This window comes from Mirounga leonina, unplaced genomic scaffold (assembly GCF_011800145.1).
Source record: "Mirounga leonina isolate KUSES-001 unplaced genomic scaffold, KU_Mleo_1.0 Mir_151, whole genome shotgun sequence".
Classification (NCBI taxonomy): domain Eukaryota; kingdom Metazoa; phylum Chordata; class Mammalia; order Carnivora; family Phocidae; genus Mirounga; species Mirounga leonina.
The window spans coordinates 2465573-2488382 of record NW_023270377.1 but is presented as its reverse complement, the minus strand read 5'-3'; the positions used below and the strand labels follow the sequence as shown (position 1 = coordinate 2488382).

The 22810-nt window shown below is 49.1% G+C and overlaps 1 protein-coding gene across 1 annotated transcript; it reads left to right on the top strand.

The window, feature by feature from the left end:
* The first annotated feature begins 512 nt into the window (after positions 1-512).
* On the top strand, positions 513-21086 carry ASB1 (ankyrin repeat and SOCS box containing 1). The gene is made up of 5 exons (XM_035006747.1): positions 513-609; positions 3998-4139; positions 6200-6502; positions 13673-14058; positions 15296-21086. Exons 1-5 carry the CDS (start codon positions 561-563, stop codon positions 15421-15423), a joined length of 1008 nt encoding a protein of 335 aa, XP_034862638.1. The 5' UTR covers positions 513-560; the 3' UTR covers positions 15424-21086.
* The last annotated feature ends 1724 nt before the right edge of the window (positions 21087-22810 follow it).

The following is a 22810-nucleotide window of genomic DNA, read 5'->3' as shown; positions in this document are numbered from 1 at the left end:
CCGGGGCTGCTCCAGGATGAGCGTGGGGACCACCAGAGCTGCCCACTGTGCCTGGCGCAGTCCCCCTTCACCCGGGACTCCCCAGACGCGCCGCCCGCCGGGCTGGAGACCGGTTCCAATCGGCCTCCCGAGCCGCCCGCGGCCCCGCCCACACCCGCAAGGCACTGGGCCACGCCTCCCTCGCGGGGGCGGGCGCGGGCCCGGCCAACCAGAGCTCCCGGCTGTTAGGCTCCGCCCCCCAGGTGAGCTTGTTTTCCCAGACTCCTCCACTCCCGTGGAGAAACCGTCGCCCTGCCGGCGCGCGCCCCCGACACGGCGCGCCTCCGCACAGCTCGCGCCCGGCTCGTTGGGCCTCTCGTCCGGACCGGAGGCCGGGGGTGGACGCGCTGGCAGCCCGCGCGGGGCCCCGTAGGCCCTTGAGGGAGGTGCGCGCGCCGGAAGTCGCGCCCCCGACGCGGCCCACCTGCCCGCGGCGCCGGAAGTGGACGCTGCCGCGCTGCTTCCGGTCGGCGGGGCGCGCACGGGCCGGGGCTGCGGGCCGGGGCGAGTCCGGGGCGCCCATGGCGGAGGGTGGCGGCCCCCACGGGCGGGCCGGGCCGGGGCCCGCAGGTAACGTGCGCGCAGCCGTCGGGCCGCGGGGCGGCAGGGCGGCGGGGCGGCGGAGGGCGCGGTCCAGCGCCCTGGCCGAGGGGCCCCGGCGGCGGCTCCCGGGCCGGGGCCGTGCTTCCTCGTCCCCGGCGGGCCAGGCCCACGGAGCCGCGCCCTGCCGCCGGGGTCGGGTCCGCGCGGCGCGCCGCACGGGGCGGCCCCGGCTGCTGCGTGTGCCCGCTCCTCGCCTCGCGTGGACATCGTCGCGCTGGGTTTCCTCTCCTGTGGACCTTGCTTTCTAACTGCCGGCCCACGAGCCGGCGGGGATTTGCTGGGGCCCTTCCTGTGAGAACAGGACACGGGTCGTCTTCCGGCTCTGAGCGCACGGGTCGGGAGAGCCCCCAGGGGCCAGTCCCTCGGGACGGCAGGGGTCTTTTCTCCGCCCTGCCACCTGCGGCTTGCCTGGGGTGCTACCGCACATGCACGGGCAAGGGACAGCGATAACGGCGTCCCCGGCGAGCTGCCCGTGACACAGCATGTCCAGGGGCCTGTGGCCCACCCGCGGAGGAGGCGGCCACAGAGCCTCACGCTCACCACCCAAAGTAGCCATCCGACGCAGGGTTTCCACCCTGGACCCCCCTACTAAGCGGATGTGAGGTTGCAGGGCAAGTGAGTTGTTTGCTGTGCTCGGAGGAGGTTCCCTCTTACCCTCTGGTGGGGTTTCCCCTGTGTTCGTTGCTGAATTTGCCCTGTGCACCTAATGTGGAGAAGCTGATCAGAGAAGCGCAGACCTTAAGTTGCGTTTGCGTCTGAAGCTGGTTGTAGAGGAGGCTGCGCTGAGCTGGGCCAGGGAGCGGGTTGAAAAGAGGCCGGCAAAGGGAGGCCCAGAGGAGAACTTAGTAAAAATCTGTGGCTCCCACTTACCCGTCGGCCTTTGCTCTACACTTTCTGAAGCTTACTGGCTCCTGCTTTGGGAGCTTTTTCACTCTGTGGGGTGACACTGCAGGGCTACCGCTGTGGGGGAGGACAGCTGAAGGAAGATCGGGTGGCGGCCCTGAGGGTTCCTTGAGGCCTGCCCGTTGATCGGCTGCAGGTGTGGTTGTGGGATCAGCTTGAGTGACCCGTGTGTGTGTGTGTGTGAACGCGGGCTGCCCTGACCACCTGCCAGTGAGCTGCTGAGTCTTGAAGGGCAAGGAGGCTTACTCATCAGCCCCCTTGTACTTGGTCAAGTCTTGTCTGCAGTACGTATTCAAGAGATTGGATTTGAATGTAAAAGCAACTTTATCATTGGAAAGCGTCCACCTGTGGAGGGATGTACTTTCCATCTGTGCCTGGTCCCATGCTGGGAGTCCGCATTCATGCTCGTTCCTTGTGCCCCTGTCTGTAAGGATGTCTGCAGAACTCTTGATTATCTGGAGATTATTTCTGGGCTCCAGTGTGAGGGGAAAAACTCGATAATTTGCAAATAGGTATCTGATTTTACAAATGTGTTGACTACTTATTTTTCATAACTCTGAAGGCTGGGAAGTCCAAGACCAAGGCCCAGCACATTCTTTGTCCGACAGGGCCCTGCTTCCTGGTTCCCAGGTGGCAGTATTCTTGCTTTGTCCTCACATGTGGAGGGTGTGTGGGAGCTCTCTGGGGTCTCTTTCATAAGGACGTAATCCCATTCGTGAAGGCTCTTCTCATGATCTGTGCAGTCACCTACCAAAGTCACTACCTCTTAATACCATCACCTTGGAGGGTTAAGATTCCAACATATTTTGTGGGGGAGACACAAACATTCAGTCTGTAGCAACTACTCTTTCTGTTCCTCACTGATTTTGATACCCATTTATACTAAGGTCTTTTCTGGGCAATTGATTGTTTGATTTATTTTTTTATTCTGATAAGAGATAATAAGTTCTGGGGCGCCTGGGTGGCTCAGTTGGTTAAGTGACTGCCTTTGGCTCAGGTCCTGATCCTGGGGTCCTGGGATCGAGCCCCACAGCTGGCTTCTTGCTCAGTGGGGAGCCTGCTTCTCCCTCTTCCCCTGCCTGCTATTCCACCTGCTTGTGCGCCCTCTCTCTGTCAAATAAATAAAATCCTAAAAAAAAAAAAATCTGTTAACTGGTAAGGTCGTTTTTTTCTCATACGTACTAAAAAACAGGTGATTTTTCTTTTTCTTTTTTTTTTTTAAGATTTTATTTATTTATTTGACAGAGAGAGACACAGCGGGAGAGGGAACACAAGCAGGGGGAGTGGGAGAGGGAGAAGCAGGCTCCCCGCCGAGCAGGGAGCCCGATGCGGGGCTCGATCCCAGGACCCCGGGATCATGACCTGAGCCGAAGGCAGACGCTTAAGGACTGAGCCACCCAGGCGTCCCAAAACAGGTGATTTTTCACTTATATTTCCAGATAAACTTTTTTTTAAGTAAGTTCCACGCCCAGCATGGAGCCCAGTGGGGGGCTTGAGTCAACAGGACTCAACTTAACTCAAGGTTAAGATAAGCTCAAGACCTGAGCTGAGAGATCAAGAGTCAGACGCTTAACTGAGCCACCCAGGTGCCCCTCCAGATAGACTTTTATAATATTTTTGTCACATCTCATATAAAAACTCTGAAGAGATTTATTAAACCACTTAATTTGTTATCACTTAAAATCTTTTTAGCATTGACTCATCCTGTCCAAGCACATGGTACGGTTTACTCTAGTCATCTTTATTGTTTTCCAGTTTTATAGTCTTCATTATGTGAAGCTGGCTTTCTATTTATATGCATATATTTTAACATTTTCCTTCTTAACTGAGGTGTAACTTACATTCAGTAAAGTGCACCCATCTTAGGTTGCCGTCTTATGAGTTAAGCATGGAGACTCCTGTGAGGTCATGGCCCAGGTCGGCTTGCTACAGTCATCCCTGTTGCAAGTAGCAGCATTTGTTTGGCTGTTGAATTTTGCCAAATCCAGGTGTCTTTTTGTAATATAGGAGATGATTATATGGTTTTCCCCAGTATTAAGACACTGCTACATTCTTGGGATAAATAGAGTAATATTATGGTGGATTGTTTTTTTTTTTTAATATTTTATGGTGGATTTTTGATACGTATTTTAAGTTGCAGCTTGCCAATATTTTATTTAGGATCTTCCATATTCTTCAGTAGGGTTGACGCATTGCCTCCTGTCCCACCAATGTTTTAAAAATTATCACCCTTGTCAGATTTGGTGTCAGGATTGTGCTTGTTTCACTAAGGGAAACTTTTCTGTATTTTTCTAAGCCCTGGGCGTTTCTGGAGCATGGGAATGATTTATTCTTGCGTGTTTGAGGTACCCAGGTAGACTGAAGACAAAGGGTTTGTTGCAGACGGCGCCCCCTATTGGTTGGTGTTGGCAAGGTTTCCCCTAGCTGACAGGAGCCCCTCTCTTCAGTGCAGGTCCTAATCTGAAGGAGTGGCTGAGGGAGCAGTTTTGTGACCATCCGCTGGAGCACTGTGAGGACACGAGGCTCCATGATGCAGCCTACGTGGGGGACCTCCAGACCCTCAGGAACCTGCTGCAAGAGGAGAGCTACCGGAGGTGAGCGTCACTGTCCTGGGGCTGGCCCAGTGCTGCCCGAAGCTGAGGTGCGTGATCCGTGAGGGCACTATGTCTCCCTGGTGAGCAGGTGAAGACCCTGATGCTTTACGGTGTTAGAGGACAGGGGAGAAAAGGAGACCGAGGGAGCATGGCCAGACTTGTAGGAGATAGCCAGGTAGTGAGGGTAGGGAGACCTGAATTCAAGTCCAGATCGGTCATTGACCTTTATATTTTCTGGAAACTTCTGGCCCTCTCTGGTGTCAGCTTTCTTGATGTTAGTCCTGATGGCAGCACTGTTACTGTCTTCAAGAGTGGTCCTGCCCCCTCCCAAGTCTCTTGTGGCTCTTTACCCTAAGCTGTATACGTGAGTTCACCTAACTTTGTTATTTTCATGTGGTTACCCCCCTGTGGGTGCAGATTTCCTGATGTACCCTCCTCTGGCATCTCTGATCCCCAGCTGTCTGCCTCCCGGGCCTGGGGCTCAGCCTCAGACTGGCCGTCTCATCACCCGGGGATATGCTGTGTGTTCACCTTCTTATTCCCTTTGTCTGTAGTGCCCAGCCTGCTGCCCGCCAGATCCTGCCAGATCCTGCCCATTCCTCCACACCGGCTCAGGCTCTTCCTTCGAAGCAGTGGGTGTTGATACTCCTTTTTTCCCACCAGGAACCCCTGGGAGAGCACGGAGTCTTCCTTCCCTCTGGGTGTTCTCTGATTGCTTTGTGGGTCGAAGGTTGGAGTCCCAGCTAGATTAGCAACTGACCTGCAACCAGAAACTCCTTCCTGCTTTGTGTTTCTTTCCCCTTCAGGGTTAAGATGGCAGTGAATTGATAGAAGAAATGTCTTAGGGTCAATATTGAAATGAATGCCGCTTTTTATGAATAGCTCCCAAGAGAAGGATTTCTAACAACTTAAGAATAGGGTTCTTTTTTTTTTAACTTCTGATGTCTTAGCATTATTTCATCAGAATAGATACTAGTATTTAAAAAAAAAAAAAAAAAAGCTCTAAATACCCAGAAAGGATTGTCATACAAAGATGGCAAATGGATTCTGCATGAATATTTAATGCAAATGACTCAGGCCCAAAGGAAATCTTAAATTTGCAGATGCCACAGTAGAATAAAAACAATATGCAACAGTAGAATAAAAACAATAGAATAAAGTAGAGTTCAACTAGGTATTTTCATATTGCTTTTCCAAGTACTTTTTTTTTCTTTCTTCTTCTATCTGGCTTGAATAAATCTGTTTCTCAATGATCTGTTTCTGTTGCTCTGTACTTTGATCATGAGTCCTTGGAGTGTTCCTTGGTCTTCTTGGCTAGTGGGAGCCAGAGCTCAGCTGAAGGAGGAAGCCCTGGCCAACTGTGTATCTCTGTGTCACTCTTCAGTGGGCTGGATGGCCACGCTTTGTTCACAGCTGCACTGGGAGCCTGAAGTGAACTGTGTCTTGGTTGATGACGTGGTGGGTCAGTGGGCTGCATGGCCACGGCATTCCTTGACAGGGAGTCACAGTCTGATCATCAGTTTCTGATGAGAGCTGAGCGTAGCCCGTTGCCCTCTGCTGCTGGCCGGGAGTGGAGCGCTACATGGCCTTGGCCACTTCTGCAGGCTGTCATTTGTGCCGTGTCACAGGGAGAAGGACCACAGGGGTCACCCGGTCCCAGTGGGGATGCCAAGGCCCAACCTCAGGCCTCCACAGCGAGTGGCTGGTGAGAAGGGGCCTCAGGACCCTGGCGGGTTGCCAGCACGTGCGCTGCTCTCCATCCTGCGCTGCCTCCCTGGGCACACCCTTCCACCCTTTGGGAGATCTGAGATCTTAGCTCTGCGCCTCAGTGTCCTCCGCTGTGGAATGGGCTCTCCAGATCTGCTCTGCTCCACGCCCAGACCCAGCATCTCATAGAACAGAGCACACGCGGAGGCGTTCTTGAGGCCTGGGAGTCCCCGTTTGAAGAGGTTGCCCTCCCGTTCTCTGTTGCCAGCGTGGACCAGTATGGGAGGAAGCAGGGCAGCTTGTGGGCTTCCCAGCTGCCCCCCACAGCCTGGCTCCCCTGTGTTCTCTCTTAGCCGCATCAACGAGAAGTCTGTCTGGTGCTGCGGCTGGCTCCCCTGCACACCGCTGAGAATCGCGGCCACCGCAGGCCACGGGAACTGTGTGGACTTCCTTATCCGGAAAGGGGCCGAGGTGGATCTCGTGGACGTAAAAGGACAGACCGCTCTGTACGTGGCTGTGGTGAACGGACACCTGGAGAGCGCCCAGATCCTGCTGGAAGCTGGCGCCGACCCCAATGGAAGCCGGCACCACCGCAGCACCCCCGTCTACCACGCGTCGCGTGTGGGCAGGGCCGACATTCTGAAGGCCCTCATCAGGTCAGTGCTGCCGAGGCCTGGCCGCCCTCGCCCCGTGGCCGCGGCTTCCTATGGCCACGTCCTCTTTCCCTGTTGTCTGTATTTACTCCTCTGTCTGTGAAGTTAGGTGTGTTGGAAGAATTGTCTGTTAGTCTTTTTGAAGAGCTGTTTCTTAGCTCTGCCAGTTCTCTTATTTTTCTGCTTACTAATTTTTTCCCCCATTTTCCTTAATTTTTCTCTTTTTTCAGTTGAATGATTATTCATTTTTGTTCTCAAAGTGTCAGCTTTCAGGGTTATTACTACCTTTGCCTTTAGCTTTGGTCTTATCTGCTAAGCTTTTACCCTGTATTTAAGTATTATTGAAGTTGATTTCCTCCTTGTTCTTATGGAGGAGAAAGGTTTAATATACATTTTTTATGAACTACTTTTATTGTATTGTGCTCAGATAGTGTGGAGCGTATAATTTGCATTTTGGGGCTTCTTTTGAGTTTTTCATTTTTTTTAATGTCACACGATGTTGTTGTGGGTTATGCTCATTATTAAACCAGAGGGAAGCTGTAGGTCTCATTGAAGGCTCGTTTACACAGCATTCTGTCACATTTAGTTTTTAATCTTTTTGGGCTTAAGTAGTTCTTTGGGTGCTCACCTTTCTTATTTGACTGTACAGGATTCTTTGTTTTTTAAACACAGTTAACACTGTTGTCATAGCTGATGTTAGGTCTATGTCTCTCTTTTGGTTTCTTAGCTGTTCCTTATTGTGTATGTTTGTTCCATGATCTAGATTTTCTTTGCTTTTCCTTTCTATTATTTTAGATGGTTTATGGTCTTATTTTAATTGTACGAATGGTTACATTTTAAAAAAATTTGAACCAGATTACATTTTCATTTTCTGTGTCTCCAGTGACTTCTTTCTACCAGAGGTGCTTTTTTTCTGTGCCTTGCTCTGGAGGTGTTTCCTGTGGTTGGACAGAGTATAGTTTAGGTAGCTAGTTTTCAGTGTGGGAAGGATTGGGTAAGGCTCCTATTGTTACGGGCTGCAGTGTGGATGGTTCTCAGGAGCAGGAGACCTGGCGTTCCCTTGCCCAGCGCAAGGTGTGGTTTTTGAATTAGGTACTGAGAATATATTTATTACATTAAAAGTTTTTTTTTTTAATTTTTAATTTTTTTTTTATGACTATGGAATTGGCTTTTAGAAAGACGGACGAGGGTATTATGGTATTTCCCTTCTCTTTAAAAATCTTTAGCCTGATCATCTAAGCCACCTCAGTCCTATATCTTTGCATCTTAGAGAATGTAAGTCATTAATTTGGAAATATTTTTGAATAGGATCAGTCAATGAAATTTCATCTTGGTTCCAGAAATCCCTTTAGGCATTTCAGTCAGTTCATGATGCACAACTGCTTTGAATTAACTGCAGGCTTGACTTTCAGAAGTACATATACAGATGCCTTGTTTGAGAAGGTGTCAGTGTTATTAAGAGATCTCATTCCCTCACTGGTGTACAGGACATTACTATTACAATGAGATACCAAGAACATATACTAAAAAGTTTTCTATTTTCTGAATTACCAGGTAAGTGACTTATTGACCTTTGGAAAAGGGAGTGGTATGGTTGAGTTATTGAACAAATAATACGATCTAAATATAATGTCAGGTCCTGTCTTCCTAGGTCATTGTTCCTTATATGCAGGGCTCTCTGCTGTCACGCTGTAATTTGCTGTTTCTCTGCAAGTAAATTCCATTTTGTTACTTGTAAATTCCCTTGATAGGTGTTGCTGATTTTTTTTTTTTTTTAAAAAAGGTAAGGAGTGGTGTTTCTGTATGTGCAAAATTTATATTGATTCACTGAGTTGTCCCAGTGGTTCCTTGGCAGAGATATTAAAAGCAGGAGGGGAATTTTGGAAAATATTCAGGATTAAAATTAACTGGATCCTATCCAGCATATTTTTATGATTGGATGAAGGGCTGTCTTTCCCATAGCTCAGCTAATACCAGATTGTCATATTGCCCCAAATTACAAACATTTTGAAAGACCTATCCCTAACAAAAGGAGGAAAAAAAAAAATCACTGCTTAAAATCTAGTTCTCTTTTTCTTTATTGGTTGAGTGTGTGAAATGAAATGGCAGTTTCTGCTTGGTTTGGTGTGTGTTGTAGAATGTTTCTCCTGTCACTGCTGGAGTGTCTGGGAGGCTGGGCGATGTTTGCATCTGACGATGCTGCGTGGCTTCAGTGGGGAAAGGACTGTCCTGGGAGCACATCGGTCGGTGTGCCCCTCCCTTCTCCTCCTTAGGCCTGTGCTTCCTGCAAGCATAAGTATGGGTTTCAGGGAGAAGTTCCTTCGGACACTCAGAATGTGCTGAAGAGACAGGCGATGGACTATGGCTGCTGGCCAGCCGTTTATGTCATGGCCTGGAGAATGGTGCTGTTTCCTGTGCCCTAGGCCCCTGCCTGTCCGCCCGTCTTCTCTGCTTCTACACGCCGTCATTTCCTAATTCCAAGAACCCCGTGCCGACAAAACGTGTGTGGCATTGTAGGTCTGTCTGGGGTGATGGAAGCTCGGGGAGGCGGGTGCTGGTGGTCGAGTGTTGACTCCGAGCAGAGTCGGTAACGTGCGCCAGGCAGGGGATCTCAAGGGAGCGAGACTGCGCTCTTCTCCACATCTGTCCAGTTGCACAGGATTGCACTTGGGCCCGCTACTGCTGATGTTCACTTTGATCTTTTGATTAAGGTGGTGTCTGTCAGGTTTCTCCAATGTAAAGCTATTCTTTTTCCTCTCTGTAATTATTTAATTCGTATTTTGTGGAGAGGTACCGTGCAACACGTATATATCATATTTCTCATCAGATTTTTAATTTATTCTTTTATTTGTGTTAGACTTATAGTTTCGTGTATTATCCAAGGAGTTATACTCCCTTATTATTACTTATTTTGATGCTCAGATTGTCTCAGATTTGGCTGCAGGGAGCCCTGTCATACTGGAGGCCAGCTCTGGCCTTACGACATGTCCCCCGCATTCTTTGAACAGTTCCTTACTTTCTCTTATAACAATATAGTCTAGGCTCATCCAGCACTGTGTCTGTCTTAGCCCTGGAATTAGTCATTTCTCCAAAGAGTCCTGGTTTCTCTTAGTGGAGAATGGTGGTTAGAACAGCCAAGATTTTTGCTTATGGGCTATTGTTGTTTTCAGGCCCTCTGATGGGACAGAGCTAAGGTTACATATACACATTTTTATCTATATTTCTGTATCTACATACATTGACAGTGGAGTTCACCCTGATACTTCTAATCCAGTCTGGTACCACAGGGGTCATCCTACTTTTTCTTCCTTTCCGAATTTATTATTTGCTTTTCCAGCAGAGACCTGGTTCCCCTTCTCAACATATTTACTTATTTTGCCAATCCCCCACCTGTAACCAGACTAGTGTTGCTGTCCCCTCTCACACGACTCCTCACCCGATGTGGGCTGTAATACCCCACGCCAGACAGCATTTTTAGCAAGCACCCTCTTAACTTTGCCAGCACTCTGATACCCTGAGCCAGGCCGCCCTCTGTGCTTGCGTCCGTGGCCTCTGCTTAGATTAAAGGGACCTAGATTAGTAGTTTGCATTTGGGAGAACTCCAAATTCCTGATAGTAAGTCTGTATTTGGACTTCCCTGGGGGCAGGGACAAGGGCACGTCCCTTGTGGGGACCCTGAAGCCTCTGCCTTTTTAGAGTCATTTAGAGGTTGGCTCTGCTGAACAATGTGGCTTCCAGTTCAGGCTGCTCCTGCACCCATGCTGTGAGAGATGCATTTCCTCGTGTCTGGGCTGTCACTGGGCCTCTCGGACACCCGTAGGGATTATCTCAGGGACTGCAGTGAGCGTGCCCCTCTGCGTGAAGCTCCCTGCTGGCAAGCTCTGCTTCCTGTCTCAGGTCTTTCTAGGGGAATCTGGTGCTCTGGTGTTTAGTGCACCCAGAAAGAGGAGCCGCTCTGCAGGCAGGACATCATGGCACCATCTGGATACACGGTTGGGCTAAAGTGGGGTTTTTTTTGCTTTTAGTTTATGGGGATTGCCTTTAATTTGTTTTATGACCTTTATGTGGTTCCAAAGTCAAATCTATAAAACAAAGTATATTAAAAGAAGTCTAGCTTCTGTGTTGGTCTTCTTCAACTCCCCTATAGATGACCATTTAAAAACTTTAATGTTTTATCTCTCCATTGTTAAAACATAAGCATAACGTGTATATGTCTAGGTATGTGTCATATACATGTATGTATCGTAACCACTTTCCCTCTGATAAACAGTAGCATACTACACACTTTCACTGTCCTGCCTTTCTTACCTGTTAAATGTGTTCTGAGGTCATTCCAGAGCAGTATTTAGCGATACTCCTCATGCCTTTTCATAGCGGTTCATTGCTGCTTTATATGGATGGACCACGGTTTGTTCAACCAGTCTCCTGTTGAGGGACCTCTGGGTTGTTTCTTGCCTTCAGCTGTTACGGATAACGTTTTAATGAATTGTCGTGTGCATGCATCTTTTCAGAATTTTGCAAATGTAACTTGGGAAGAGAGTCCAAGAGTGTGATTGGTGGGTCAGAGGGTAAATGCATATGTAATTTTGCCCCTTCTTGCCAAATTTCCTGCTAGTGGGATTGTTCCATTTTGCATTGCCCCCAGAACTAAATGAGACTTGTTTCTTTAAAGCTTGGTCAATAAAATTTTGATTTTCTCCATTGTGATAGGTGAGAAGTAGTATCTCAGGGTAGTTTTTTTTTAATTAAAAAAATATAATGTTACATTAGTTTCAGGTGTAAAGGTAGTTTTAATTTGCATTTGTGTTATGAGTGGGGCTGAGCATCCTTTCAAATGGCTGAGAGATGCTTGCCAGTGTCAGCGTCTCTAGCTCATTTTCCTGTAGAACAGTTGATCTTTTCCTTTTTTTAAAAAAAGATTTTATTTATTTATTTGAGAGAGAGAGAGGGAGCATGTGCGAGCAGGGGGGGAGGGGCAGAGGAGAGTCGCAAGCAGATCCCGTGCACAGCATGGACCCCAACACGGGGCTAGATCCCAGGATCATGACCCTGAGATCACAGCCCCAGCTGAAACCAAGAATCGGATGCTTAACTGACTGTGCCACCCAGATGCCCTGATCTTTTCCTTTTATTAGCTCTTTCTGTATTAAGGATATTAATCCTTTGTAACATTCCCCCAACTTTTCCACTTACTGTTTTACTTTGCTTATGCTGCTTTTTGCCATGCAAACATTTTTCTTTGTTTAATTTTTTTAGAATTTTTAAAAAAGATTATTTATTTACTCATTTGTCAGAGAGAGAGTGCGCACTCGCACAAGCAGGGGGAGCGGCAGGCAGAGGGAGAAGCAGGCTCCCCCTTGAGCAGGGAGCCCGATGCTCGACTCGATGCTCGCGGGTCAGTCCCAGGACTGGGATCATGACCTGAGCTGAAGGCAGACGCTTAACCGGCTGAGCCACCCAGGCGTCCCTCTTTGTTTAATTTTCATGTTAAAAAGCTTTCCTGTTATATCTTTTCTTGTTTGATATTCCAAATAGATGTTATAATCAACTTCTGTAACTCCAGAGATGTTAGTTTTGTTTATTTGTATTTATAATCAAGTTCTTTTTTTTTAAGATTTTATTTATTTATTTATTTATTCATAAGAGACAGAGAGAAAGAGAGAGGCAGAGGCAGAGGAAGAAGCAGGCTCCCTGCTGAGCGGGGAGCCTGATGCGGGACTCAATCCCAGGACCCAGGGATCATGACCTGAGCCGAAGGCAGACGCTTAACCATCTGAGCCACCCAGGCGCCCTATAATCAAGTTACTCTAAGAATGGGATTTTCATTTTTATAACAGACTTCAGGAAACTGATCTATTAATAGTGTTGAGCCCTCCTCTCCAAGGTGGGGGTGGGGCTTTCCATTTCCAAAGTCTGCTTGTATGACTTCAGGAGTATTTTGTAAACTTCCCTCATGCAAATTTTGGACATGTACTGTTAAGTTTATGCTTAGATATCTCATTTTAAAATTTATTTTGCTTTCATAAATGAGGTCTTTTCCATTTTGTCTTTGAACTTATTTTTGTATGTATGAAGGCTGTTGATTTTATAATTTTATTAAGGTAATAAATTCTCTCATTGCTTATTGTATTTTCATTAATTATTCAGGGCTTTCCAGACGTAGTCATATCCTTTGAAAATAGGGAAAGTTTTTTCTCTTCCTTTATGATCTTAATCAGCTAATTGCTTTCTCTTGTCTGATTGCACTAAAATACCCTTATTTAAAATGCCTGAATTAGGGGCACCTGGGTGGCTCAGTTGGTTGATTGTCCGACTCTTGATTCCGGCTCAGGTCATGATCTCAGGGTGTTGAGATCAAGTTGCGCACCCTCTCTCTCTCAAATAAATAAATACATCTTTAAAATGTCTGAGTAATAGTGGGCTGGAGAATGGGTGTAGGCAACTTGCTCTGGCTTCCATAGGAGAGCTGCCCCTCTCCCCATTAGGTGAGACGCCAACATCTGGGTTTTACCTTGTGAAGGAAATGTCTATCACTTCTTATTTTATTGAGTATTTATAAACCTGCATTAGTGTTGAGTTTTGTCTCATGCCTTCTTTTTTTCATCTATAGAGGTAATCATGATTTTCCCCTTAGTTCTGTGAATATGATGGACTGTGTTCTTAGGATTTCTAATATTGGAACCAGCCTTGCATTCTTGGAATAACCCGCATGAGGTCATGGTATATTGCTTTCTTAATATACTTTGGATTTGCTTTGCTAACATTTTATTGAAGGTGGTTAAGTTGATACTCATAAGTGAAATCAGTTGGTAGTTTTTTTTTTTTAATGCTGTGGCTTTTGTCAGGTTTTGGGATTGTTTTCCTAATTTCATAAGATGAATTTGGAATTTTTCCTTTTTTCCCCCCTTTTTTTGAAGTATTTTGAATAGCCATAAGATTGTCAGCTCTTCAAAGGGTTTGAAGAGTTCCCCGATGAATTTGTTGTGTGGGTGGTTTCCAAGTTCTTAAGTACGATCTTACCTTCCTGGAAGTCATGAGACTGCTGTGATCTGTGGCGTCTCCTCAGCGGCTCCCCGGTGCTCATGGAGGTCAGGCCTGTCTCTGGTGCTGTGGGGATCTGTTGACTTTGGTCAGTCTACTGCAAGGTCTCACTGTCCCTGTGTCTCCCTGTAGGTATGGGGCTGACGTCGACGTCAACCACCACCTGACTCCTGACATCCGGCCCCCTTTCTCCCGGCGCCTCACCTCCTTGGTGGTCTGCCCCTTGTATATCAGCGCAGCCTACCACAACCTCCAGTGCTTCAGGCTGCTTCTCCAGGCGGGGGCGAACCCCGACTTCAACTGCAATGGTCCTGTCAACACGCAGGGCTTCTACAGGGGCTCCCCCGGGTGTGTCATGGATGCCGTCCTGCGTCATGGCTGTGAAGCGGCCTTCGTGAGCCTGCTCGTAGAGTTCGGAGCCAACCTGAACCTGGTGAAGTGGGAATCCTTGGGCCCAGAGTCAAGAGGCAGAAGGAAGGTGGACCCTGAGGCGTTGCAGGTCTTTAAAGAGGCCAGAAGTAAGTGGCCTGAGTTCCCTTCTGACTTGCAGTCTGTGTGGGTTACTTGAAGGAATTGAGCTGTAGTGATTAAAACAAACTCTTCCAACAAAGCACTTAGTCAGAATCTGCAGTTAGGGCTAGGAAGTTTCTAGAATACTCCCAGATTGGTCTTTTCAAATTCCTAGACACCAGGAGTTGATATAAAGAAATATATAAAAGTACATGTTCAAAGTTCCTGGAATTATAGTCGACTGCTTTACCTCTTTGCTCTGCTTTGTGACCCCAAAGTCATTCACTTACGCGTGGTTTTTAAATGTTTGACAATAAATTGCAAGCCCTTCCTCCTCTAGGGGTCCTCATGCCCTTTCTTTAGTTCCACTCAAATACCGTTACTTTTATTGTGTGATACGTCTGGTTTTTGTTAGAATCAACTCCATAGCTTGCTTATTTATGAAGAAAGATTTTGCTAATGAATTAATAAATCAATAGCCAGATTGTTTGCTGTTGATCTGGAGCTTGGTCTTCGTGTCCGAGGCTCACTCTGGGGCTCAGAAGTGGACCTTGTGCACCTCCTGCTGGCTGCTGTGGGCCCTCTATGACCTGCCCACGCCTGGCCTCCTTCTCGCCTGGGTCTCGAAGACATCTGAGTTGAAAACCTTTTCCCTAACCCTTGCCTCTCACAGAACTTGAGTTCATTGTGTTTCTGTTGTTGGAGTTTCCTAAGCCGGTCATTAAAAACGTGCTCCCGGTGAGCCTTCCCCCACAGAGCTGGTTAGTGGTCAGTTGGAGTTGTTCTGAGAGAGGCTGCCTGCCTTGTGCCTGCTTCACAAGGCAGAGACGTGGTTAGGCTTTTGACCCACCACAAAACTGTGAGCCTGCACTCCTCACAGACTGCTCGGCCTATCTGTCCGGGGTCCCCCGGGAGCTCCTGGGATTGACCAAGAGCAGAGGCTGACGGAGGGTTAGGGTCCGTCATTCACACCTGTCCGGGCCTTCAGTGGTCAGCTCTTGTTTCTGTCTAGGAAGTTAAACCCGGTCAAGGAGGTGCCATCCCGGTGGGCAGGTGCCCCAGGTGAAGATTGCACTCCTTGTGCAGGCGGGAGGAGCGGATGACAGACCTTCCTCCCCGGGGGCCACTCTCTCTACTGTAAAATTGGGAAGTTGGCAGTGAGCACTCAGGGCAGGTCTGTCAGTCTCAGCCAGCCTCTGGCTAACCTCCCTCCCTCTGTCTCCCTTTCTTCCCTCGGCGTTCCAGGTGTCCCCAGGACCTTGCTGAGTCTGTGCCGTGTGGCCGTGAGAAGAGCTCTTGGCAAATACCGACTCCATCTGATTCCCTCGCTGCCTCTGCCAGACCCCATAAAAAAGTTTCTGCTTTATGAGTAGAATGCAAGTGCAGCAGTTGATTGCTGTGAGGAGGAAGGTGATCTGCAGTGAAAGTCGACACCGATTCTTGCCCCGGTGAGCCACATCCTGTCTGTGCTGCTGACGGAATCCCATTTGGCTGTTGGTAAAGCAGAAACGGCCTTGTTCTCATGGATTGTAATTCCATCTCAGGTGCTCGGGGCATTGGACAGTCCTGGGGTCATTGTCAGCTGAAAAGTTCATACAAAACTTCATTTTGTTCTTCCTCAGTATCTCTGTTTTGGATTCTCTCGGTAGCAAATTCACGAAGTGGGCCTTGCGGTGTGTGTAAGTACGGGCTGAGGTTGGAGGTCTGCTAATAGCTGCAGTGGGGAAGACTCCTAGCACTTTCCAGAACTGTGCTTCTGTTTATATTTTTACTTCTCGATTTCATTGTAAAGCCTTCTAATACCTAAATGAAAGAGAGTTTTGGTTAAAAAAAAAAAAAAAAGAGTACAGAAATGCAGTTCATGAATTTGCTGGTTTGTTTTCCCTGCTCCTGGGGGTGACGTGGCATTTGTCTGCACTCACCCCTTCCTTGCCACTTCCGTGTACTCTTCTTGTGGTAGTGTCCTCTGTTAATTGTCTTCCTTCCAGGATGGTTTCTTGGCTGCGTGGATCGGCTGTGTTAGCTCAGTCAGGACCTGCGTTTGTTCAGAGTCTAGAGGGAGGACCTTCTGCAGTGCTGCACCTGTTCTCACACCTAACCGCGCTCGCGTCACGCCAGCAGGTCCCACGAACTCTCTGCCCTTTCCCTTTGAGGAGCTTCCAGACATGGATTGATTTTAGGAGGGCCGCACTGAAGAACTAGCCAGTAAAATGACTGCCTACATTTGGACCAAGGACCGCCCCAACAGCATTCACTGCCAGTTCTAACCGAAGGGAACACCTGTGGCGCTGCCTTCTAGTCCTTGCACACTCCAGGGCGGGGGGATTCACTTGTCCTCTGGATGGTTCCAGGCTTTCTGTTGCTTGGGTCCAGTGGACAAAACATCTGGCATTTGGTTGATTGCTCTTTGCCTATTTTGGACCCCATGTCTTGGTAGTTGCTCCTAGAAGCCGAGGACGGGGGCAGCAGCGAGGTCAGAAGTCTTCACCTGGCCTGCTGGGGGTGCTGGTAGGTGAGACGAGCTGAGTTCTCATCCGAGTCTGTGGCCGTGGGCAGGGCTCTCTCCCACCCGGGCTCCGCAGCTCAGTACGTGGCTGTGTCCGCAGAGGTGGGCCATCGGCTGCCTCTTCAGAGCTCTCCAGGTGATGCTGTTTCCTCGGAAACCACATCTGGTAGTTTGCAGCCTCCGATGACCGTTGTGTGGAATCATGGTGATTCTCACCTTCAGAAGTGTTTAGGAATGGGCAGATTCCAAATCTGTGTTTGGAGGTTTTCTGTCATAAGAGCTGTCTAATTTGTAATAATTGAATTAATGATACAGGTTTACTTATTTACTAACAGCATTGTAGGTTTTAGCCGAGGAGACAGGCAGTGTCTGTCATTGTCTTATGCGGCTTGAGGATAGAATTCTCAGCCCCACCTCGTGTATCCTGGACGGCTCGGCCAGAACGCCAGGCTGTCACCTGTAGGTGTGTGTGTGAGGTCCCAGGGGGAAGGGGCTTGGATGGTTCAGAGGGAAGACACAATCACGGGAGGCTCCACGTGGCTACAGTGACCCTATCACAAGCTGTGGCCATAGTGTATGTGTGGGATGGCTGGCGGAGCCCAAAATTGGGCTTGTGCTGCTGCTGAAGGCCTGGGCCCCTGGCCAGCTGGGCTTATGCAGAGCTGGGGGCCTCTCAGAGTGAGGCTGTGAGCTGTGGGGTGTGGGTAGCTGATGAGGGTCCTTAGAGCCTGAGCCAAGTGCCGCAAGGGCTTCAGCCGGGAAGGGCTTCGGGGTGTTCTTTGTGGCATTCAGGGTGGGACCAAGACCACAGTTGGGCTGTGGCAGGAGCTGTGGGGAGGTAGGGCTCCCCGGATATAGGGAAGTTGGACTGGGCCACTGGCAGGGGCTTCATGTCACTGGAGGTGGGAAAGCAGCGGCTGGTCACCTTCTCAGGAGGGCTGAAAGAGGAGTTCTGGAGTGGGTGGTGGTTCACCTTATTTTTCAGCTTTTCCGACTCTGGGTCCCCCTGCCTCGGCCCTTTTGGCTCAGGGTCTCTCCAGGTGGGCCCTGTTACAGACACGTGGCACGCTCTGAGTCTGCCCCACTGGGTGCTTTCGGCAGAGGCGTGTTAGGACAGGGCCTCCCCGGCCCTGCCCAGGGTAGGAGGGTAGCTCTGTTCCTGGACCTTCTGGAAAGCCGTGCTGGGGACGCTGCTGGTGCAGAAGTCTCGCACATTTGGCACGACCTTTGGGTCGCACGAGCCAAGGCCCAGTGCAGGGCGGTGTCGGGGTCTGCTGCCCGGCGAGGCGAGTGCCGGGCTTCATTCTGGGGGGTTGAACAGTTTTCCCAGGGTCTCTCTAAAAGGAATGGGCGGAGTTGATTCTCGTAGTTGGGTCTCCCCCAGACCTGGCCAGGGAGGTAGTGTGAATCAGGAGAGGATGAGCCCGGGAGCAGGAATGTGCACGGGACCGGGGCCTCTCCTCTTCCTTTGCAGAGCACAGGTTTGATTGTTCAGCCAGACTCTGCTGATGCTTTCGGAATCCTGAGAACTGTGAGGTTCAGCCTCTGGTTTGAAACTTCATAGCTGCCAAACATGAATCTGAAAACGGTGTAGATAGTTGTTTAAGGTCATTCCTACTTGTTTGAGTGACACTTAACTTTACTACAGCTCCCTTTCCTTCTGTTGGCCAGGATAGGATACTGAAGAGGAAAGAGTAACTCGGTCACAACACTTTATGAAATCATGTTTCTGAGGCATGTGGCCCCCAAGACCCCTGTAAAAGGAAACGTGGTGGTACTCGAGGAGGCTGCTGCCCAGCGGGCCCCGGAGCTCTCCCTAGGGACGGGCACAGCAGACCAACAGGAGTGAGCTGGAGTGTCCCCCCCAGCCTGGTCCCAGGAGTGTCCCGACTGTTTCCACTCGTGGGGCACCTCCTGGCCATTGAAGAGCGTCCTGCTGTGGGCCTTGGCTGCTGTGGACAGATGGGCAGGGATTGGGGTCGGGGGCAGTGTTGATAACCTCTAAGAAGTCCGCTCTGGCGTCCTGCCTGCCAGAGCTGAGTCTGTTTCCGAGAGCCATCGTGTCACGCCTGGCTGTGCCTTTTCATATTACTTAACGTTATTTATATATTTATTTATGTCCTGCCTTGTTCCAGAAAAGGGTTTAGGGCAGCGATGCTTGGTTTTTGATGTTCTGTTTGACATTTGGTAAGTTTCTGTCAGCATGTTCCTGTTAGGTGAGTTTAAAAAGAGGACAATTAGCAGTTTCCTATTGTTGACTTTTTTTCTGTTCTCAGGCTTAAGTGCCATCCTTTTTTCCTCTTTCCCCTCTTCTCTGAATTGATTTTTTAAATCAAAGGTTCCTGTGGAAGTAGAAGGGGAGGAACGTGCAGCAAGCAGAGGTCTGAGTGAAGGAAACAGCCTGAGAGAGAAGTGCTTTGCCCGCGCTTTTCCGTGCGCAGGCCCCAGGATCAGGGAGGCCGCGCTCACGCTGTCAGTCCTCCGTCCGTGCCCGCCCACAGGACGTGTGGGGGACACTAAACTGAGCAGTCCCTGTGGCTGTGAACTGCCAGGTGACCTTGTCCCTCCTCTTGGTGGATATGCATTGGAGGTGGTGACGGTGCTGGAAGAGCCTGTGACCTTGGGGACCCCACGGGGCAGTCAGAGGGCTCTGTGCAGGTCCGTAGGACAAGGACACATATTAAATACATATGAAATCAAGTTTATTCAACCTGAAGATTTATGTTTTATTCTGAGATAATGTCCTTCCTCATTTGGATGATAAAATGGACTTTTATGTAATGAAGGTGATAATAGAGGGCAATATTTTTATTTTTTAAAATGCTCTTGGTTGGAAGATAAAACGTTGGCTGCTCTTTGTCAGGCCCCAGAATTTAACTTTGCCAGTCTCTGAAGTTGTGGAGTCCGGGAACCCCAGTCTAGCTACGGTGTATGTTTACGTAATGATGAGAAATTCCTCTTGGATTCTTAAAGCAGCCTGTATGTTGTTGCATTTCTGCTGCTCATAGTCTAAGAGCAAGCTCCGAGGTCACCGTGTGTGGTGTCAGCAAGAACGTGCTTACAGTCTGGCATGACAGAGCCTCCCTGTGGTGACAGGCCTCTAGCCATGCCTGAATCCCTGAGAAACACTCCCCAGAAGCGTTGTGTGGCTTCTCAGTGAGGGCTGCCCTTATCTCAGGCCTTGGGGACCCGTGGCTCCCCTGAGCGCCGGTGGCTCTGTGGCGTGTTGGTGATGGCGCTTGTAGTGGGTCTTCTGGAACTGAGACTTCAGCTTCCACTTCTGTCCCTTTGGCTGCCCGCCAGGCACTCAGTGAGCAGCCCTGAGTGGTCTGGATTCCGCACCAACTCGGAAGTGCCTCGTTTGGCCATGTGACCTCTTTCTCCCTGGCTTACTTATCACTCCCTCCAACCCCCCAGAACCTGACCCCTCGGTGTGGAATAAAATAACCGATGGTGAACTCATGAATGGTTAGTGGGACTGTGTCCCAGGAGAATTCCATGGGAGGGACGTGCAGATTTTGGGGTGTAGTGATGTACAGAATATATACTCTACATTCTGGGCAGACAGTCAGATGGAGAAGTGAGGCGGGGAGAAGGGGTGACTTCTGTGGCCTTAACATGAAATTGTGCAGTGTCTGGAATGCGTGGGCATCCTTTTTTTTTTTCTTAAGTTGGTTTGGTTTCAGATCTCTCCCGAGTAATGTGTGAATGTGCGTCAGTGCAGTTTGAGTGTGGTGTTTATGAACGTGTGAAGTCCGCTCGCTGCCGTCGTTTAGCCGGCCGTGTCCCTGCTCTGCCCTGCAGTGTTTGCACAGCTCCCGGGGCCTGTGTGCTCGGCCCAACAGTGTGACCCGCAGTGGGCCTATGGGCCTGGAGACACGCTGACGGCAGCGGTCACCGTAGACCCTGTTTGCCCCTACTGCTTTGGGAATGAAGGCGTGTTTGCCCTCAGCAGCTGGGGCCGTGACTGTTCTCGCACTTGTGCCTGGTTCAGCGTTTCCAAAAGTATGATGGACGTCTTTGATATGCTGTTGTAACTTTAATAAATGCTTTATTACCCTTTAATTCAACCCCCTTCCCCAATGCCTTAATTTTTTGGACTGTTTATCTCAATGGGTAGAAATTGGTCTTGTGAAATCTTTGAATACACATTTCAGCCAAGTGACTGGCTCTCTGGAAAATTTCTAATGATATGGAGAGAGGAACTTTTTTGAATTGCTCCAAGGGATCTTAGTGTTCTAGAGGGGCACTCAGAATGTGGCATAGATTTAAATTTCTGGCCGAGCCTGTTTTACTTAGTGGGGTTTCCAGTTTGAAGAGAATGTGCCTCTAAAGTGTCTGAAACCCATGGCTTTCAAGCAAGGTGAATCGTCCCTGCAGTGCTCTGCAGGGGGGAGGTGGTGGAGAGCTGTGGGCAGAACCATTGTTTCTGGGTCTCTGTTTTTGACAGTGGGAAGGTGAGGTATGAAGCCTTGGGATGAACCCAGGACTGAAGGAACTAAATAAAGACATTTATTCCTGTCTCAGCGACACTAGCATGTTCTCTGTGTCTGCTTTAAAGATAATCTTCTTCATTCCTCACACCCTGACCACCCCCCGACCCCTGCCTGCACACACACCTCTCCTGCTCTGCTGGAAAGGTGGCCTCACTTTCTTTCTGTCTCAAAACCTGCGTAATTTGTGTGGTCGAGATTGGGTGGCTTTCCACCCAATTGGGTGGCGTATCCAGTATTCATCTGTGATAACAGAGGCCACAGTTTTAGCTGGACACTTAAATTCCCAGAAGAGTCTTCATTTCCCAGCCTTCTGTGCAGTAGGTGTGGCCATTTGCTATAACTCCTTTCTGAAATCCCATTAAAACGACAGTGGAATTTTACTTTTTAAAAAATGTACAAATCCACTAAGATGACTGAATAGCAACAAAATTTAGGAGCGAACCTCTCAAGAAAACAGATGAATGGTAACTGATCTAGAAACATCTGAGAAAACCACCTTGTAAAAAGAAGTCTCTGAGAATCTGGCTTCACTGCAAAGCTCCCGGAGGCTCTGACATCGGCATCTCAGGTACCTTCGAAGTGGCTGTGGATGAGAGTGGGAGGACTGGCGGAGAGCCAGGTTAAGACGTAGTCCTGACTCTGCTGCACACAGCTGGGCAGCCTGTGTCTGCCCCAACCCAGTAGAAGACCTGCCACACTCAGCCTTCCGTGTGCCGACTCTTCAGCTGGGACTCAGGCTCATATCCTGCAGGCAGGAATAGAGCAGAAGAGGCTTCTTGGGGAATCTCACCAGCCTAAGGTGTAGGACCAGAGAAAACGGAGTCCCTTATGTCAGGGATGAAATGGAGATCTTTCATCTCCATTGGTGTGTAAAGGAAACAATCTTACAGGAATTGAAGGCCCTTCTCAGAAGTCAGCAGGGGATGCCGGCCAGTCCCCAAATACTGGGTCTGTTATGCCCAACTCTGGACTTCTTGTTCCCTGACTCAACTACCCTCCCATCTAAATAAGAAAGAACACCAGTAGGCAACCAGACAGCTGAAAAACCAAAATAACTTGTATTTGTCCCATTAAAGCCCCATAGTCTGTGAGCAACTCAGAACTCATTGCTTTTGTAGCCCTGAGTTACCTGGTTTGCAGGCTGAAAACCTTGCAATAGACTCATCTCTCTGTTTTGTTTAATTCAGTATACAGTTTGGTTTTTGACAAAGGAAAGACCTAACATACCAATACTGAATGTGGCCAAACAAATGGTCACATGTCTTACAGTAGATTCCAGCAAATCAAGACAATTCTGAGAACAAAGGGCAGAGTTTCCAGATTACAAGAGCCAATGTAGTGCTAACACAACGGAAGACGACTTGCCAGCACACATCACTGAAATTTCCATACTAGAGAAAGATCCTACAGGACATGTACAAAGTATCAGGTATCAGAATAGCTCTAGAGTCCTCAAATGCCATACTGGGCCACAGAGGAGGGTGGTATAATACTGGCCTTCACTTTCATAATTCTGACGGCAATATTTTCAGCTAGATTAAAAGCCAAGCTAAAGACTTGAAGTGTCTTTAAAGCATTTATGTCCCACATACCCTTAGGAAGCCATAAGAGGATGTACCCCTCCAAAATGAGGGAGTACACCAAGAAGGGAAAACATGGGACGCAGGAAATGGGGGACCCGACAGCAGGAGGCGAGGTGGACGCTTGCATAGGGAAAGCCTCCGGGAAGGCGGCTGTGCACCAGACATAGAAGGTACC

Excerpts from the sequence above, each read along its gene's own strand:
- ASB1 (XM_035006747.1), top strand. The coding sequence starts at position 561 with ATGGCGGAGGGTGGCGGCCCCCACGGGCGGGCCGGGCCGGGGCCCGCA. Across the intron at positions 610-3,997 it reads GGCCGGGCCGGGGCCCGCAG|GTCCTAATCTGAAGGAGTGG; the intron begins GTAACGTGCGCG and ends TCTTCAGTGCAG. Across the intron at positions 14,059-15,295 it reads GGTCTTTAAAGAGGCCAGAA|GTGTCCCCAGGACCTTGCTG; the intron begins GTAAGTGGCCTG and ends TCGGCGTTCCAG.